This window comes from Schistocerca americana, chromosome 11, assembly GCF_021461395.2.
Source record: "Schistocerca americana isolate TAMUIC-IGC-003095 chromosome 11, iqSchAmer2.1, whole genome shotgun sequence".
In the NCBI taxonomy this organism is placed as follows: domain Eukaryota; kingdom Metazoa; phylum Arthropoda; class Insecta; order Orthoptera; family Acrididae; genus Schistocerca; species Schistocerca americana.
The window spans coordinates 198,292,092-198,312,101 of NC_060129.1; the positions used below are offsets into that span (position 1 = coordinate 198,292,092).

The following is a 20,010-nucleotide window of genomic DNA, read 5'->3' on the forward strand; positions in this document are numbered from 1 at the left end:
GTTCATATATTCTCTGCAAGCTACTGTACAGCTCATGTTGGAACGCACATTGACGTATGTTATCAGTTCACTTCCTATTCAGTTCGTGTTCTGGGAAAGGGAAAATGACAGCCAGCGTGTCTCCTAATCTCTTCTGCGTTGTTCTCTTCATCTCCACACAAAATGTATAATTGTGCCATCCTACTGACCATGGAGTCTACTTCAAGTAAAAGTCTCTGTAAATTTACCTGATAGGGCTTCTCAAGAACTGTATCATCTTTCTTTTGAGGATTCCCATTGGAGTCCACCAGGCATTTCTGTTACACTTTCGTAAGGTTGACTTGTTGCAGTCCTCACATTGTGTTTCTGAATTTATTTTCATAAGAACTTTGAACACGGGAACAGTATTTTTTTATGGAATTTCTTTATTTCCTCAGTAATTTTTAATTTTTTTGTCTTCAACTCCCCCCCCCCCCCTCCTCATTGTTTCTTCCCCCCCCCCCCCCCCCCCCCTCCTTTTCCACTATTCTCCAAGGATTTAATTATAATATTCACATGACTTTACTTTTCTGTCCTTCATCTATCTTTGTTCCCCACTTTACTCTTCAATTGTCTTTTCAATTGGTGCAGTGTACTGTTTTTGATTTCCTACTCTCTGACACCTCTCACTTTATCTTTGTCTCCCCTCACACTCTGGACAGCTTTGCTTCTCTTGGCCAGGGATCTGAAGGACAGATAGAAACAAAAAAGTTTTGTGTAGAGAAACATATAGAAGCATGTGCCTGTGAGCTTAAATTAAATAAAGGCACATTTATAATTGTAACTGTATATAGGTCCCCATCAGGAAATTTTCATCTATTTCTGAAAAATTTGGACTCCTTGTTGTGCTATCTGTCAGACAGGGGGAAGCAAATTATTATTTGTGGGGACTTCAATGTAGATTCTCTGAAAGAGGGTAATAGGAAAAATGACCTTGAAGTATTACTCGGTTCTTTCAATTTGACACCCGTTATTGATTTTCCTACTCGGGTGGTAAAGGATAGCAGCTCACTGATAGATAACTTCTTTATAGACCAAGATAAGTTTAACCAGATAAATGCTCAGCCTGTTGAGAATGGTCTTTCTGATCATGGTGCACAGCTAGTTACAATATATGACATACCTCCATTCAGCAATACTAAACAGTCCTCCAAAGTAGTACGTTCAGTCAACGATTTAACAATTGCAAATTTCAGGGAAAGCCTACAGCAGTTAGACTGGGATGAGGTGTACCGTGAACCTGATGCCAATTTAAAATATAATTTATTTCATGACATTTTTGTAAATGCATTTGAAAACTGCTTCCCCAAGAATATAGTTAAATATACTCGTAAGAAACCTTGTAACAAACCATGGCTTACTAAGGGTATAAAAATATCTTGTAACCGGAAAAGGGAAATGTATCTGACAGCAAGAAAGAGTAGTGACCCAGAAACTATCAAAAATTATAAAAACTACTGTGTTGTATTAAGAAAAGTTATTAAAAAATCCAGGAGTATGTGTATCATGTCTGAAATCAGCAACTCTGATAATAAAATTAAAACAATTTGGAATATTATTAAAAGAGAAACAGGTCAACCAAGAGCAGAGGAAGACAGTATTACCATCAAATTGAATGAAAACTTTATGAACAAAAAGTCAGAAGTTGAAAATATTTTTAATAATCATTTTCTAAATGTTGTGGATATAGTAGGATCCAGGTGTTCATTAGAAGATGCTAGGCTGTTAATGGAAGAGGCCATACCTATGCAATTTGATACAATTGAAATCTCACCCACTTCTCCCTCTGAAATTAGGAAAATAATAAACTTGCTTAAAAGCAAAAACTCACATGGAATTGATGGCATTTCCAGCAAAATATTAAAAGCTTGTTCTCGACAGATAAGTAAGATTCTCAGCCACCTGTGTAATAGCTCTCTGGAACAGGGCATTTTCCCTGATAGACTGAAATATGCTATTGTTATACCTTTGCATAAAAAGGGGGATAGATCTGATGTCAACAATTACCGTCCAATCTCCCTTCTAACAGCTTTATCCAAAATTTTTGAGAAAGTAATGTATTCAAGAGTAGCTTCACATAACTGTAAAAATGAAGTACTAACAAAATGTCAGTTTGGTTTCCAGAAAGGTTTTTCAACAGAAAATGCCATATATGCTTTCACCAGTCAAATTTTGAATGATCTGAATAACCGAACACCTCCCATTGGGATTCTTTGTGATCTCTCAAAGGCTTTTGATTGTGTAAATCATGAAATTCTGCTAGACAAGCTCAAGTATTGTGGCATGAGTGGGACAGTGCACAAATGGTTTAATTCGTACCTAACTGGAAGAGTGCAGAAAGTTGAAATAAGTAGTTCTCGTAACATGCAAAGATCAGCACATTCCTCAAACTGGGGAACTATCAAGAATGGGGTTCCACAAGGGTCAGTCTTGGGTCCTTTGTTGTTCTTATTATATATTAATGACTTGCCATTCTATATTCATGAAGAGGCAAAGTTAGTTCTCTTTGCTGATGATACAAGTATAGTAATCACACCTGAGAAACAAGAATTAACTGATGAAATTGTCAATACTGTCTTTCAGAAAATTACTAAGTGGTTCCTTGTAAACGGACTCTCACTGAATTTTGATAAGACACAGTACATACAGTTCCGTACAGTGAATGGTATGACGCCATTAATAAATATAGACCTTAATCAGAAGCATATAGCTAAGGTAGAATATTCCAAATTTTTAGGTATGTCCATTGATGAGAGATTAAATTGGAAGAAACACATTGATGATCTGCTGAAACGTTTGAGTTCAGCTACTTATGCAATAAGGGTCATTGCAAATTTTGGTGATAAACATCTTAGTAAATTAGCTTACTACGCCTATTTTCACTCATTGCTTTCATATGGCATCATATTTTGGGGTAATTCATCACTGAGGAATAAAGTATTCATTGCACAGAAGCGTGTAATCAGGTATACACTCGCACACACACACATATCCATCCACACATACAGACACAAGCAGACATATTTGTCTGCTTGTGTCTGTATGTGTGGATGGATGTGTGTGTGTTTGTGTGTGTGTGTGTGTGTGTGTGTGTGTGTGCGCGCGCAAGTGTATACCTGTCCTTTTTTCCCCCCAAGGTAAGTCTTTCCGCTCCCGTGATTGGAATGACTCCTTACCCTCTCCCTTAAAACCCACTTCCTTTCGTCTTCCCCTCTCCTTCCCTCTTTCCTGATGAGGCAACAGTTTGTTGCGAAAGCTTGAATTTCGTGTGTATGTTTGTGTTTGTTTGTGTGTCTATCGACCTGCCAGCGCTTTCGTTCGGTAAGTCACCTCATCTTTGTTTTTATATATAATTTTTCCCACGTGGAATGTTTCCCTCTGTTATATCTATATCTACATGGATACTCTGCAAATCACATTTAAGTACTGGCAGAGGGTTCATTAAACCACCTTCACAATAAATATCTATTATTCCAATTTTGTACAGCACACAGAAAAAATGAACACCTATATCTTTCAGTGCGAGCTCTGATTTCCCTTATTTTATTATGGTGATGGTTTCTCCCTATGTAGGTCGGCGTTGTCAAAATATTTTTGGGTTTGGAGGAGAAAGTTGCCGATTGAAATTTCACGATAAGATTCTGCCATAATGGAAAATGTCTTTGCTTTAAAGATGTCCACCCCAAATCCTGTGTCATTTCAGTGACATTTTCTTCCCTGTTTTGCGATAATTCAAAACGTGCTGCTTTTTTCTGAACTTTCTCAATGTACTCTGTCAATCCTATCCGGTAAGGATCCCACACCGCAAAGCAGTACTCTAAAAGAAAGCGGACAAGCATAGTGTAGGCAGTCTCTTTAGTGGATCTGTTATATTTTCTAAGAGTCCTGTCAATAAAACACCGTCTTTGGTTAGCAAAGAATTTACAGCTCTTAGATTCGACTGGTTTATCGTGTAACTGAAGTTTAACGGATTTCTATTACCACTCGTGTGGATGACGTCGCACTTCTCGTTATTCAGGGTCAATTGCCAATTTTCACACCATACAGATACCTTTTCTAAATCGTTTTGCAATTTGTTTTGAGCCTCTGGCGACTTTACTAGAAGATAAACAACAGTATCATCTGCAAACAACCTAAGATGACCACTCAAATTGTCTCCTAAATAGTTTATATAGGTGAGGAACAGCAAAGGGCCTTTAACACTAACTTGAGGATTGCCAGAAATCACTTCCATTTTACTTGATGACTTTCTGTCAGTTACTACGAACTGTTCCTATTCTTCATGTAACAAGGGGCACTGTAATTCTGATACCTGAGCAGTCCAGTATGGGTAGAATTTTGATATGCTGGGCATGTGTGTGCCCCCCCCCCCCCCCCCCCTCCATGGACACACACACACACACACACACACACACACGCACACACTCTCTACATATTTTACCACCCTTTTTGTGATACAGATTCTGCATTTATGTTACCTGAAAAATCCCGGTGATTAAAATGTATTTCATCAAATGTGGTTTTGTTTTATTTTTATTATTGGCTTGTTGCAGGTTGAGGGACCTACCGATGATCTGATTCCTATTTGTGATCTGCAGACCATTAAGACAGAGGTAATGTAGCTGCTACATGACAAGTTAATTCTTTGCTTGTCTCAGCAATGTTGCTGGCTGTTATTTAGTTTCAAGCTACATACACTCCTGGAAATTGAAATAAGAACACCGTGAATTCATTGTCCCAGGAAGGGGAAACTTTATTGACACATTCCTGGGGTCAGATACATCACATGATCACACTGACAGAACCACAGGCACATAGACACAGGCAACAGAGCATGCACAATGTCGGCACTAGTACAGTGTATATCCACCTTTCGCAGCAATGCAGGCTGCTATTCTCCCATGGAGACGATCGTAGAGATGCTGGATGTAGTCCTGTGGAACGGCTTGCCATGCCATTTCCACCTGGCACCTCAGTTGGACCAGCGTTCGTGCTGGACGTGCAGACCGCGTGAGACGACACTTCATCCAGTCCCAAACACGCTCAATGGGGGACAGATCCGGAGATCTTGCTGGCCAGGGTAGTTGACTTACACCTTCTAGAGCACGTTGGGTGGCACAGGATACATGCGGACGTGCATTGTCCTGTTGGAACAGCAAGTTCCCTTGCCGGTCTAGGAATGGTAGAACGATGGGTTCGATGACGGTTTGGATGTACCGTGCACTATTCAGTGTCCCCTCGACGATCACCAGTGGTGTACGGCCAGTGTAGGAGATCGCTCCCCACACCATGATGCCGGGTGTTGGCCCTGTGTGCCTCGGTCGTATGCAGTCCTGATTGTGGCGCTCACCTGCACGGCGCCAAACACGCATACGACCATCATTGGCACCAAGGCAGAAGCGACTCTCATCGCTGAAGACGACACGTCTCCATTCGTCCCTCCATTCACGCCTGTCGCGACACCACTGGAGGCGGGCTGCACGATGTTGGGGCGTGAGCGGAAGACGGCCTAACGGTGTGCGGGACCGTAGCCCAGCTTCATGGAGACAGTTGCGAATGGTCCTCGCCGATACCCCAGGAGCAACAGTGTCCCTAATTTGCTGGGAAGTGGCGGTGCGGTTCCCTACGGCACTGCGTAGGATCCTACGGTCTTGGCGTGCATCCGTGCGTCGCTGCGGTCCGGTCCCAGGTCGACGGGCACGTGCACCTTCCGCCGACCACTGGCGACAACATCGATGTACTGTGGAGACCTCACGCCCCACGTGTTGAGCAATTCGGCGGTACGTCCACCCGGCCTCCCGCATGCCCACTATACGCCCTCACTCAAAGTCCGTCAACTGCACATACGGTTCACGTCCACGCTGTCGCGGCATGCTACCAGTGTTAAAGACTGCGATGGAGCTCCGTATGCCACGGCAAACTGGCTGACACTGACGGCGGCGGTGCACAAATGCTGCGCAGCTAGCGCCATTCGACGGCCAACACCGCGGTTCCTGGTGTGTCCGCTGTGCCGTGCGTGTGATCATTGCTTGTACAGCCGTCTCGCAGTGTCCGGAGCAAGTATGGTGGGTCTGACACACCGGTGTCAATGTGTTCTTTTTTCCATTTCCAGGAGTGTATATGGATGGCTGTGGATGTGTAGAGCTGCAGTACCCCCTACATACATGTGTTATTTCCTCTTATAAATAGAAAGTAATTTTGTAGAAATTACCTGATTGTCGATGTTATGATGACAAGTATTGTGCGGTATCAATATTGAACAAAAATGCAGAAGGGGAATCTCTCACATGTTGTGACGGGTGCATGACGTAAAAAAATACTAACATCGTCAGAGCCATTTTTAGTCTCCAAATCACTGTTTTTTTTGTTGTGTAACGGCACACCCTCACACATGTGACCACACAGACACCTAAATACACCAGTCTGCGATGAGTATCAGAGCCTGCCGTGAATACGTTGTCGATGCCAGTCGGTTGGTGATGCTAGAGTCCCGTGGTTACTGTGAATTTAAACATCAGTCTAATTACAAACATTATAAAGAAAATAATATTTATAGGCAAGGTAAGGAGTGGTAAACTGTCAGTTTGTGAAACATGGCAGAATCGTTGAATTTATTTTTCTGTAGCTATTGTTGCATATCATTCTGATGAAGTTGCTGTTTGAAGATGTTGACATTTGTGTGTGGCACAAGTGCAATGGTTAATTTGACTTGTACCAACTGTGTTGCCTTCCTGTTGCTAGGTCATTAAATCTTGACTATACGAAGCAAGACTATTGAGAGAGTTTGGCAGAGTAACAGCTTTCCCCTCACTGGAAGTGTGTAAAAAGTTGACACAGAAGACACACGCCATTGTTGCGATGTCAAGTAATTTATCTTGCATTCAATCTTGTGTTCAAAAATATCCTCCATAGGATTATGTGTGAGGAAAGCTGATGTATAAAATACACTAAAATGACTTTTGTTGACTATTGTTTGCGTATTTTTTCTCATATTGTTAATTACAGAAGTATCAGAAACATATCAACTACACACTGATGCACAGCAGTCTATTCACGTGTCAATTTCGAAAAAAATTAATGAGTGGTAACTGGACACTCAGTGTTCTCTTTACATTAAGGCAATTATTGGTTCGCTGAAATTGAGAATGTATACCAAACTTAAAATGTAGAGTGTTACATGTAGCCACAGGTATTTTCCAAGTGTGCCACAGCGTGGTCTCGCTAACAAAATGTTACCTGGGATATAACTCCACACATATTAATTGTCGTACAATTTACTTGCAGATATTGTTTGGAGTGAAGGGTAGGACAAATATTATGTCAACAGTTTGCGTGATCAGTTGGTAACTGCGTCATTGCTGATTTCGAAAGAGAACTGTAGAAAAGTCGATGATCAGTTGTGTAATATATGTAAAAATGAAAAAGATTTGTCAAGTTGCTTCTTTGTATAAAATTGTTTGTGAGATTACATCTTTCTGTCAGTAAGCCACCTTCCATCAGAATCAACATTCCTGGGTAACATTTTTAGCTAAAATATTCAATGCTCAGGACATGATTCCTGCTGCCATTACAGCAGTATGGTTGCTGTGGAAGACTCTTACTGTTCTGAGTTCAGCTGCTCCTTCATAGAGTCACATTTGGGAGACATGACACTTTTCTCATATCCAGCTAAACAGTTCATATTTTTTGTACCTTTTACACAAATTGCTGTAAGGTGTATCAACTGTGTTTCAGTGTCACGGCGTTTTGTTCCATCATTAAGGGTTTTTTGATGGGAACATGGTGGCCCTGAAAATTAGGTCATTCAGTAAGTTTGCAATGCACTTTATTAAAAGTTAATTACCTCGTTAACTATGTTGAATAGAGCCAGTTTCCTGCATGAGCTACTATTTGTTCAAAATAAATAATCACCTCACATGAGTAACTATAGAGAGATCTACTATTTAGTTGTACTTTGACGTAGCCCACAGGCTGTCCCGATAAGGGCGTGTCTGCAACCGTTTGCTGATGACGCTGTAGTGTATGGGAATGTGTTGTTTAGTGACCATACAGACGTACAGGGTGACCTGGACAGAATTGCTATTCCTTATGAAAAATGGGAGCTTGCTCTGAATGTCAGAAACTCTAAACTGATGCAGATGAGTAAGGGAAACAGTTGTGTTATGATCAAATACAGAATTAGTGGTGTGCTGCATGTGGTCACATTTTAAATCAATGGAATAATCACATAAGGACAGTAATAGGGAAGGCAAATGGTCAACTCTGATGTAATGGGAGAATTCTAGGCAAGTATAGTTCATCTATAAAGGAAACAGAGTATAGAAAACTGTTGTGACCCCTTCTCAAGTAGTACGGAGTGTTTTGGGTCCCCACCAGGCTGCATTAAACAAAGACATCCAGGCAATTTAGAGGTGTGTTGCTAGATTTGTTACCACTAGCTTTGTGAGGAATATGGAGACGATTCAGGAACTCGAATGGGAATCCCTGGGGGCAAGGTGATGCTCATCTTGCAACACATAAGGGAAAAATGAATTGAAGTTTGTGTTGGGGAGGCCATTCAGCTTAGGTAGTTTGTGCAGCAATGGTGACCATTGTGCTGTGGTAGTGTAATGGTTAGCATTTCTGCCTAGCAAGCAAGAAGACCCGAGTTCGAGTCCCGGCCGCAGCACAAATTTTAATTCATTTCGTCTGCTTTGATCGTTACTGTCGAGGAAGTTTAGAGAACGGGCGTTTGCGGCTGACTGCAGAATGATTCTGCTGCCGTCAGTGTACGTGTCGCTGAAGGACGGTGAAGACCAGATAAGAGAAATTGGAGCTCGCGCGAGTGCACACTTTTCCCTAGCTTCATTTCTGAGTGGAACATTAAAGGGAATTATTAGCGTCGGTAACAGATATCTTCCGTCGCAAGCATATGGGGGATTGCGGAGTATGTAAGTGTGAAAGGTAATGTAGATGTGGTCACGGCTTCCAGTTTATTTGGTGAATGTTTAGAAACAGTCAAACTCTGTGTGCTTGCTTATGTTACTTGTGACCGTAACACTCTTCAAAGACACTTGTCACCTAGATCTGGTGCACTAACCACGCACATTATCCTACCAAAAATCGATACACAGAAATAGCTGAGGTAACGTCATTGAAGATTCTTAAAGATGGACAGAGAAAATCTTTTGGAAGCACCAGTGGATTCAGAAATGCTTAATGCATTGAAGGGAGAGCTACAAAAGTATTCAGTTTTCTCACAGAAAAAATGTTATTTCTCAACATATTTTAACAAACAAAGTTTTGAACATTTATGAACAGCTAAATTTTGTGTCCATGTGTGTTCTGAATAAAGAGCACAAGGTTTTGAAAGCAATAAGCTACCAAATACTGTATGTCTACAAATATCACTAAAAGCATTAAAATTTATGTTATAACTTGTTTGTTCCACATCTTCCAGGTTAATTCAAAATAGTTCTCATTTCCAGATAAACAGTGGACAAACACACAGACATTTGTCGAGTCAAACATATGTGGAGGTTTACATTCCAGTCCTGTCCTTTTGCACTAAAAGGCATGTTAGGACATGTGACCTCTTGCATCATTTCTAAAAATCTATTTTCAAATTGTGCCAGAAGAAAGTGTTTCCTTTTCTACATATTTTCTTCCTGTGCCTTAAAATAGCACATTTGCGCAGTTTTTTAAGTTGTCATACAAGGACCGGCAGCTGTGGTTAAGGAAACTTTGTTCCTATATGGCACAGGATTGTTTCAGTGTGTGGGATAGAAATTTGCCCTGCACATTTCTGGTCATTGATGAGACTTAATGCAGGTGTTATGCATGTCAATGATTGACCTCGTGAAATTTTATGTAGTGAAGTAACAAAATATATTCCAGTCAATGTCCACATTAGCTTTTTGGTCCATATAGTGTTGACTTAAGATAGTTCAAAAATATTTTGGACAAAGGAACTGGATGCTCAGTGTTGAAAATGCAGAATTTTCCCAATTAAAGAAGTTCAATAATGCAGGAATCAGATTTTGTACTTTTTTTTCCCCACGAGAAGTATTTCCTGGCCCTTTCCTATAAAATAATGGCCCAGTACTGTACTGGAACACATGCTTATAACTTCACTTAATACTGGCTATTTTCCTTTTTCCAGGTTGTTGAAGATCCATTAGCAGTCTCGGGGCTCATCGACTGTATTAATGAGGATCAAGAATTAGGTTTAGGAACGGATACAACTGACGAAGTAAGTTTTCACATATCTTTCAAAATTCCCATAGATCTATAGTTGTGGGAGGTGATGTTGACTGTGTGCATAGTCTGTGATAAGCCATACAGGCCACCTGTGCAAGCGTGCCAGGCAGCTCGGACAGTCTCGGCAGGGGTTTGGGTACACTTCAGTGAGAAACCTACAAATATGGAGTTGTGGAATACTGTAACGCTGAACTGCTTAGAGAATCGCCAGTGAAACAGAACTTTATATCAGCCTCAGTTCTAGCAATATTATTGTTTCCTGCAGTCATTTAATGATGATTGCATTTAAGAACTCAAAGAACACTGTAAAGGAAAGGAATATCAGATGTGAAGAACATTAAGAAGAGAACAAGTGGTGAGTTCGAGAAGACAGCCGGGTTGATATTGATTGCCATTTGTTTTGAGATTGCCCAAACACGAAACAGTTTTTAGAGCAAAGCCATACATTCTTGACCTGATGAATTGTTTGAATATCAGAAAAACCTGCAAGAGGCGTGCAATCTGGTCAGAATGCAACAACCACCTCATGTAAATTGAACCATATGTTCAGCATCACCAACTGTTACGAACAGTGTTGACAGTCACACATTTGGCATTTGAGGCTATACAACTTCCACACAGCAACGGAAGGTCCAGGAGATCAGTATTACTAGGTGGATATCACATTCTGACACGAAGTAGTTCTACGTCACTCAAAAACCACGTCTGTTGGCCTCACTGTTCTCATTGGTTGTGTAGTGTTGCGTGGCTTTATGCTTAATTACAGACTTACTGTTTCATCAGTTGATTTGTTTTCACCACGTAATGCCCGCTTTTCGTTCTGACGCCGCAACTCTTCCTTTCCTATATCTTTACTACTTTTTATCTATATGAATGATGAACTATTGGTTTTGCCGTTTAACAACTTTTTAATAACTGTGGAAGTATTACAGGCATCGGGTCCCACCTAATGTGTCACCCGCCTATACATTTTACGTGAACCTTTCGAGACTCGATCGATCTGTTTACAAAGAGAAGGCAGAATATCTCATCCTTTGACGTCGTCCGACGATGACCTGGGAAGCTCGACGCTCTCGCGGCCCGGACTCTTTCGTGGCTCGCGGTAGTTTGCAGCATTAGTTTTATTCCTCGCCCACTTGCCGCTACGTCGAACTTTCGTGGTGATCGTCGGGCAACGTCTTCCACGTTATGTGCAACGTAAATGAACTTTCTTCCCACAGTATTTCTGAAAACTCAAAAACAAACTTAAAGAACATAATAATAATAACTGTTCTTACAATTATTCGAATAAGTCTTGGTCGATTTAATGAGAAGTGGGACAGGCCTAAGCCTTGTGACACCACAATGGCTAAGTCAGTATCACAGAAAATGGCTTCCCCTCTACAGGTCTCAGAAGTGGAGCCATCGTGAATACTTATACCTGCAAATGCACGTGCCATTATGAACTTACACTGGTGAGACAAAACATTACGGCCACTGCACAATACAAGACGGTGAAGTGCTTTTCGTGTTTGGCTCTTTGTGGTTGAAGCTGAGTCAGAACACTTCACGAGCTCTGTCACCCGACGTAATATCTGACATATTTACCTTTTTCTTTTAATCCGTAGCCATAGTTGATTCTTACGAAGTACAGGTCCTGCTACTCAGTGTCTCCGAAATACCGTTTGCAGCCGAGGAAAGGCTCGACTTCTTCACGTTCTGCAGACATCTGCTCAAATCACAAAAAAGCACATCCACTAATTTGCTTGTACAAACATATATTTCCTTGAATGGGTGTACAGATCATTAGAGTGACTCGTGAATTAGAGTAGAACACAACTTTGCATACGACATATGCCGTGAAGGCTGCGTGACATTCGAGATTAGAGTATATTTTATTTGTCACAAAACCATCTTGTATTTTGTTTTCATTCTTTGAGAGTGTGGTTGCTGCTTGACAGTCAAGCCACTGCCAAGCCACAATGCCAAAATGTATAAGATCCTGCACACAGCAGATGGATCTGTTTAGTTGTTGTCACACCTCTTGTATTTCAGACCTCCCATTTAATGTCTGCACGTACAAAAACAATCACGGACTCACAGTATATGTTCTGTGACCTATTACCTACTCGATATTATTCTGTCACGATCGTCTTTCCTTCTACTACACGAGGAGTGTGAAACGTAACACTTCAACTGAATGCTGTCCAGTGGTGCTGCAGGCACACGATGCAGTAAGGAAAGTAAATAAGCAGAGCAGAAATGAGTCAGGAATCATTCCAGTGACGATTTGGATCACAAATGGGAAGATCTGCATACGGAAATGACTGATAAAGAGCACATTGTTAAGAGTCGGCACCTGGAAATGTACATCTCGGCAACAACAAAGGCAGTCGATTATTGACGGTACTAATGTTAAGAGCACCGACGGGAAGTGGTCGAAGTACAGTGAAACCGTGAGAAGGTGTCAGACGTCCGCACTCAATGTAGAATGTAGAAGTGAGAGGCATTCCAAATTCCAAATTCAGGATAGGTACAATCTGTGGCAGATCTAGTGACAAACAACAATGCTGGTGCAGGCACGAGTGTTTCGGAGCACAGCATTTACTCCACATTAATGAACTCGGAGTAAGTGCTCTTCACGTGTTCCGAAGTTGAGCCAGTGGGGTAATTTACAATCGCAGTGGGCCACATCATCATTTTGATTGGACTGCAGATGAATGGACACATGGTTGTACAAATGGCGTTTCCGTGTCCAGATGCACTGTTATCGATGTGACGGCTGCTCGAAACGTGCACTGTGCCACAGATTCTGGGTGGTGAAAGCGATTTATGCCGTGCCGGACGTACACCTGTCCTTCCGAAAGATCTGTGGCAGTGATTGAAAGCACCGTAACAGCTGTGGAATACGTGAATGTTATTACGGATCGTCTACATCCCCTGACGCTTCACATCCTCCCCAAGGGTGATGCCATCTTCCAGCAGGATAACGGTTTGTGTCACAAGGCCAGAATCGCACTACAGTAATTTTTTAGGAACACGACAGTGAACTCGCATTTATGTCTCTGACAAGATAAAACCCACTCGAAGCACTAATAGGCACCAGCTTTACAATCGCAAACCACCATCCTGTAATTTATGGGAATCACATTACCTGTGTGTGTACACCTGGTGCCGAGGTGCTCTGGAAACCTGATGCGACTTGTCAAATACATGCCACGATTTGTCAAATACGTGCCATGCAGAACCACGGTTGTACGGTCTTCCGAAGTTAGACCGACGTGCCATGAAAGGAAGGAGGTGATAATATTTTGGACCATCAATATACAGTTATGTTGCTAGTGCCCACTTCCTCGTTCGGATAAACCCACGAGATGTAGCAGTACCCAAATGGGAGCCGACAGATGGATACTCAGTGGTGCAAACTGGACAATGTACAGCTGACTGGCTGTGACTGAATGTAGACGCAGAGGCCAGATTTGGTCAGGGCTCCGTCCCACTATTGACACACCCACGTCAAAATCTTCCCAACAACCTGAGGGATGCAACCGTAGGTCTCTAGAAGAGCGTAGCGTTCCAAAGGATTGTAAAAGTGCACAGGTCATCCCCGTTTTCAAGAAGGGACGTCGATCAGATGTGCAGAACTATAGACCTAAATCTCTAACGTCGATCAGTTGTAGGATTTTGGAACACATATTATGTTCAAGTATAATGACTTTTCTGGAGACTAGAAATCTACTCTGTAGGAATCAGCACGGGTTTCGAAAAAGACGGTCGTGTGAAACCCAGCTCCCGCTGTTCGTCCACGAGACTCAGAGGGCCATAGACGCGGGTTCTCAGGTAGATGCCGTGTTTCTCGACTTCCGCAAGGCGTTCGATACAGTTCCCCACAGTCGTTTAATGAACAAAGTAAGAGCAATTGTGTTATCGGATTGAAGAGTTCGTAGATAACAGAACGCAGCATGTCATTCTCAATGGAGAGAAGTCTTCCGAAGTAAGAGTGATTTCAGGTGTGCCGCAGGGGAGTGTCATAGGACTGTTGCTATTCACAATATACATAAATGACCTTGTGGGTGACATCGGAAGTTCACTGAGGCTTTTTGCAGATGATGCTGTGTTATATCGAGAGGTTGGAACAATGGAAAATTGTACTGAAATGCAGGAGGATCTGCAGCAAATTGACGCACGGTGCAGGGAATGGCAATTGAATCTCAATGTAGACAAGTGTAATGTGCTGCGAATACGTAGAAAGAAAGATCCCTTATCATTTAGCTACAATATAGCAGGTCAGCAACTGGAAGCAGTTAATTCCATAAATTATGTGGGAGTAGGCATTAGGAGTGATTTAAAATGGAATGACCATATAAAATTAATCGTCGATAAAGCAGATGCCAGACTGAGATTCATTGGAAGAATCCTAAGGAAATGCAATCCGAAAACAAAGGAAGTAGGTTACAGTACACTTGTTCGCCCACTGCTCGAATACTGCTCAGCAGTGTGAGATCCGTACCAGATAGGGTCGATAGAAGAGAGAGAGAAGATCCAACGGACAGCAGCGCACTTCGTTACAGGATCATTTAGTAATCGCGAAAGCGTTACGGAGATGATAGATAAACTCCAGTGGAACACACTGCAGGAGAGACGCTCAGTAGCTCGGTACGGGCTTTTGTTGAAGTTTCGAGAACATACCTTCACCGAAGAGTCGGGCAGTATATTGCTCCCTCGTACGTATATCTCGCGAAGAGAACGTGAGGATAAAATCAGAGAGATTAGAGCTCACACAGAAGCATACCGACAATCCTTCTTTCCACGAACAATACGAGAGTGGAATAGAAGGGAGAACCAATAGAGGTACTCGAGGTACCCTCCGCCACACACCGTCAGGTGGCTTGCGGAGTACGGATGTAGATGTAGACTGTGTTGTGCGCTACTGTGTAGTCAGAGCCAGGTGTGTGGCTCTGTGGAAGTTGCAGGTGCAGCCCAGATGCTTAACACTTTGGGTCCTGAGCCATTGTGCGCGGGTGTCTACCATGAAGCCTGGCTGATTTTAACGTATTTTAAACTACAACAACTCATGAAAGGTTTCAGTTATAGCAATAAAATTACTCTTATTGAAAGACCTAGACTTTCTTGTTTAAAACCATATATAATACCTTTCTCTTCAATTAATACATACTTTTGACAAGCGTTATTATTATAACATTGTTTTTGAAAAAAGGAAAAATTGGTCAAAGATATATTCACTGTTCTTTCTAGAAGGAATTTTTTTATTTTACACAAACATTATAATTATCTTATCTACAGTAACTTCTTGTAACTATTTTAGGATGCAATTTTGCTCTTTGTGTGGTAAATTTTGAAGCGCGGCATTTTGCACAATGCTACTTTACGTTCACTACACTGGTAGCTTGTGTCTTTTCGCCACACTTTTCCGGTCAGTTTTTTTTCCTCTCAGAGAACACAATACACACTGTTTTTGTTTCTGTTTCTTACCTACTTCTGTCTCAATCTTTCCCAGGAAATGATTTCCAGTTGATAGTCTTGTGAGTCCAGATGGGCCAGGTCGGGGTTCAAGTTTTTTCACAGATAACTGTCACGAAGTGAGATGTTTGCAGTAACCTTATTGTATAATATGCAGGAATTTACAATCACCGTTAGTATACCATGGAATGCCAACTTTCTCCACCACTTCACAGTTCGATGTTCAAATGCGCCGTATGGCAATCGCTGATCTGATAAGTCGACACCAAACTTGTTTTTATTGCAGTCCACTACACAGGCTGGCTTTGACTTCTCTCTTCCTCTCTGATCAGTGAAAGTGACCATCTCAGCAGAGTGCCTTGTACTTATCATATGCACATTTCTTTTGTCCTTCCAACACAGTGCTAACATATTTCCTTTACGCCTGAAAATAAGTTCACCTCGCTGAAGGTTCGGATCTTTTATAGCACGAGGCAATCCCTGCCGAGGTTTTCTTGTTGTTCCCGCGAGAGCAGTTTTGCAGCTTCCAGTTCTGAAGCAAGTATTGGACTTGTGTAGAATCTGTCCGTAAACAAAGTGTAGCCTTTTCCTGACAGATTTGCAAGCAATGTCTTTATCAGAGTCACTGTGTCAGACCTTTCACCCGCGTAAACAGAAATTCCAGATGTAACCATTGTCAGATTCGGATAACATGTACAGTTTGATACCGTATTTATTTGGTTTTTGTGGCACGTACTGTTTGAAATAAACACGCCCTCGAAATTTACACGTGCCTTCATCTATTGTAATTTTTTGAGACGGTGTATACGCACGCTGGAAATTAGCACGCACATTATCTAGGAGGGGTCTCACCTTGTGCAGTGGGTCATAGCCAGTTTCTCCTTTCCTCTTCGCTAAGGAATTATCATTAATGTGGAAGTTTCTCAAAATAGAAAGAAATCTGTCACGGCTCAAGATGTTTGGACAGAAATTACACGACACGACAGGGTTCTTGCACCAGTGCTCTCGTATACGTGGCCTCACACTTACACACGTACGGACTACAATTGCCAGAAACTTCCTTATTTCCATAAGTGTAACTCCTTTCCACTTTGATAATGAGCAGGTGGGTGAAAGGGAATTTGTGCTTCGTAATTTCCTGATGCATTGTTGAGCATACAGATTAGTTTGTTCCTTTATATGTTTCATCATACTGTCTGTCAGGAAATTTGAGAAAAATTCTAGAGGTGCACTGTTCTGGTCTAAACTGACAACATTGCATATTCTGGATTGTCCTGAGAATAGATCGATATCTGATGCACGATCAGTAGTCGTCCCACCCGTCCTCAGAATCGGTGCAATTTCTTCGTCTGTCAAGCCACGCTTCGCCGTATCGACGCTACTGAGACCGTGCGGGAAAAAATCGCCGCTCACAAAGCACGACAAATGAAAATGGTAGCACACCCTTCCACAGCATACCCGCCCCATCTAGTGACCAATACTCAAACTACAGTCCGTGCAGCGTCTCCCAGACAAGCGGGAGCCATAAGAACACAAAGGAAGGAAGGGGAAGAACGAGAACCCGCACCCGTAAAATTACGGGCGCCGGACTTTCAGGCAGGCCGCGCACGCCCGTATTTTTACGGGCGTCGGCGCCTAAGTGTTAATGATGCCAGTGTCAACGTAAGATGCAGATGGTGTTCCTTTATCAGTGTATAGGAAAACATCAACTTTCAACATTTAAATCATCAACATGCATGCTGTTTTCGCATAAGCTAAACAATCTTTTGTTGTAACAAAGCAGTCGTCTGTTACGTCATGCATTGGCATATCTTCACAGTACTAATTGTACTGAGATCAAATGGAAGTGGGTAATATGGAGAAAACCTATTAAGGTACAGTAATATGAAATAATATCAGTGAAGAAATGCTCAGAAATCCTGAAGTCTCATGTAATAAAAGTGTTGTGACCGACGAAAATTTGTCAGATTGGGATTCCGAGCCGATGTCCTGCTTTTCGTGAGCAGTTGCCACAAAAATTAAGTTATCTGAGCATGCCACCAGCCCTGACTCAAGTTTTATTTTTCTCTTGTTTCTGAGCTTTACATCACTGATATTTGATGCAATAGCATCTATGTTGATAACATAACCGTTAATTTTATTCTGTGCCAGTAAACTTAACTCAGTCTATATATATTTCTGTTGCAGCAGGGCAAGTCACGACTTCCATCATATGTGATACTCGAGTGTTACTGTTCTGAAATCACATGTGGTTTATGAAAAAACACTTTTCATAAAAGTAATAGATTAAAAACTGATGACAATTAAAGTTTTAGTCAGGCTCGGTTATGTGCTCAGATAGACTGACGGTTTAGCCAACTGCTCGTGAAAGGCAGGAAATTAAATTTTGAGTTCCTGTTTGACAAGGAGAGGTGCCCACGGGCGGGATCGACTTTTTGAAACTGTCTATAAGGTGATGTAGGTCACAGTTCCAGGTATTTCACCCTGCAGCCATTCACTCCCGTGGGTCCTCATTTACAAGTAATCAATGAAGAAAAAAAAAAGTTATAATTTTACCCGATGTTCTAGAGCTTTATAATAGGCAGTTCTACTGTGGGAGGCATTGTAGCATAGTGGTTAGCATACGAGTATAACACACAGAAAGTTGTGAGCTCAGATCTCGTCAGGTGCTTCAAAAATTTTTATTTTTGTTCAGTTTATTGCTTAGTACGTAACTTCTTTTAAATTTTTAGTCTTTTGTCACATTGCTTTATCATCATATTAACTTTTTCCTTTGCTCTTAATTTTTTTTCCTAGCTCTCTGTTATCTTTTGGAACCACTGTTTCATTTGGAACGAACAGTGATTTTAATTATTTTAATTTTTCTATCACATTTGAAAATGTGGGTCTGTTGGTTAGAAAACAACATACAAAATAACAACAATATTTGAACCCCAGTCTTCTACACATTGTGCTCGTATCTTAACCACTGCACTACACCACCTCCAAAAGTAGGACTGTCTGTTTCAGTGATCAAGCACATCACGCAAAATTACAAAAAAAATTTTCATCAATTAATAAAAGACGAGGGCCGGCTGGGATGAATGGCTGTAGGATGTGATACCTCTGACTCTTAACCTACTTCACAGTATAGACAGTTTCAAAAACTCAATCCCACCACTGCAGACCTCTCTTCGTAGACAAACTTTCATTAGTCACTATATATTCATGCCTTCAGTAAGTTATTAAGATAACAAAAAAGAAATTCTACAAATTTGCTGGTTTATTTGCCATTTAGAAGAAACAGTCCTAGCTTTCCAAAACCCCAACTCTGTTTCAGGTTCATTGATGATATCATCACGATCTGAACGCAGCACCGAGACACTTTCTCTCCTACTTGCTCATCTGTTGACCTCTGCACAGAGTGATATCTTACTGGATGTTGACCTCCATCTCTGTGACCAAATTGAACCCACTAACCACCAAAAGTACCTGCACCTTGACAGCCGTCACCCCTTTCACACCCAATCAGCTCGGCCAACTACAGACGGAAGTCCCTCGTCCAGTATGCCGAACATCTCGCATAGACCTTCACAGACGGGCACCGACCCAAAACACAGTTGGCTAACTGATTTCCCACACTACATCCTCACACGCCACTAATCCTCACGCCACCACCGGGAACTGGCTGCGAAGGAGAACTCCCCCGTCATCTGGTACTGTCCCGGACCAGAGGGACCAAACCACGTCCTTTGCCACGGTTTCAACTGTGTGTCATTGTGCCCGGAAATGGGGGACGTCCTACCCACAGTCCTACCACCTGATCTTCTCGACATCCTGGTCCACACTTACGCAACTCCCACTCCCGACCACTCGCCACACGGGTCACGTGCCCGTGGGAGGTTCGGGTGTGAGACCTGTCCGATTCTCCTACTCGGCACGTCCTACTCGAGTCCCGTCACGGGGTTATCCTGTCCTGTCAGAGTCGGGGCCTCCTGTGAAACCGACTGTATTGTATACCATTTCTGCACAGCATTTTATGTGGGTGTGACCACCGACCAGATGTCGAGCAGAATGAATGTGACCATAAAATAGTGGCCGAGAGCAGGTGTGACCACCCAGTGGCAAAACACACTGCTTCACAGCCTGTGCCATGTGGATGCTTCCAGCCAGGTACCAGCTTCACCGATCTACACGGACGGGAGTTATCCTTTGGCACATTGTCCGTTCCCGTCAGCCTCCCAGTCTCGATCTTTGCTAACCAATTGCACCTACATTGTATTGCCGAGTCTCCCATTACTCTGTTCTAGCTCC

General features: G+C 42.1%; 1 protein-coding gene and 1 non-coding gene across 2 annotated transcripts in view; both read left to right on the top strand.

The window, feature by feature from the left end:
• Positions 1-20,010, top strand: part of LOC124553552 — a 262,796-nt gene that overhangs the window by 207,835 nt on the left and 34,951 nt on the right. Inside the window, exons 24-25 of the mRNA XM_047127399.1 lie at positions 4,572-4,631; positions 10,160-10,249. Of these exons, the coding sequence (XP_046983355.1) occupies positions 4,572-4,631; positions 10,160-10,249 (150 nt within the window). The remainder of the gene's footprint in view (positions 1-4,571; positions 4,632-10,159; positions 10,250-20,010) is intronic.
• On the top strand, positions 8,614-8,686 carry Trnaa-agc. The gene has a single exon. It is a non-coding gene; the product is annotated as a tRNA-Ala (tRNA).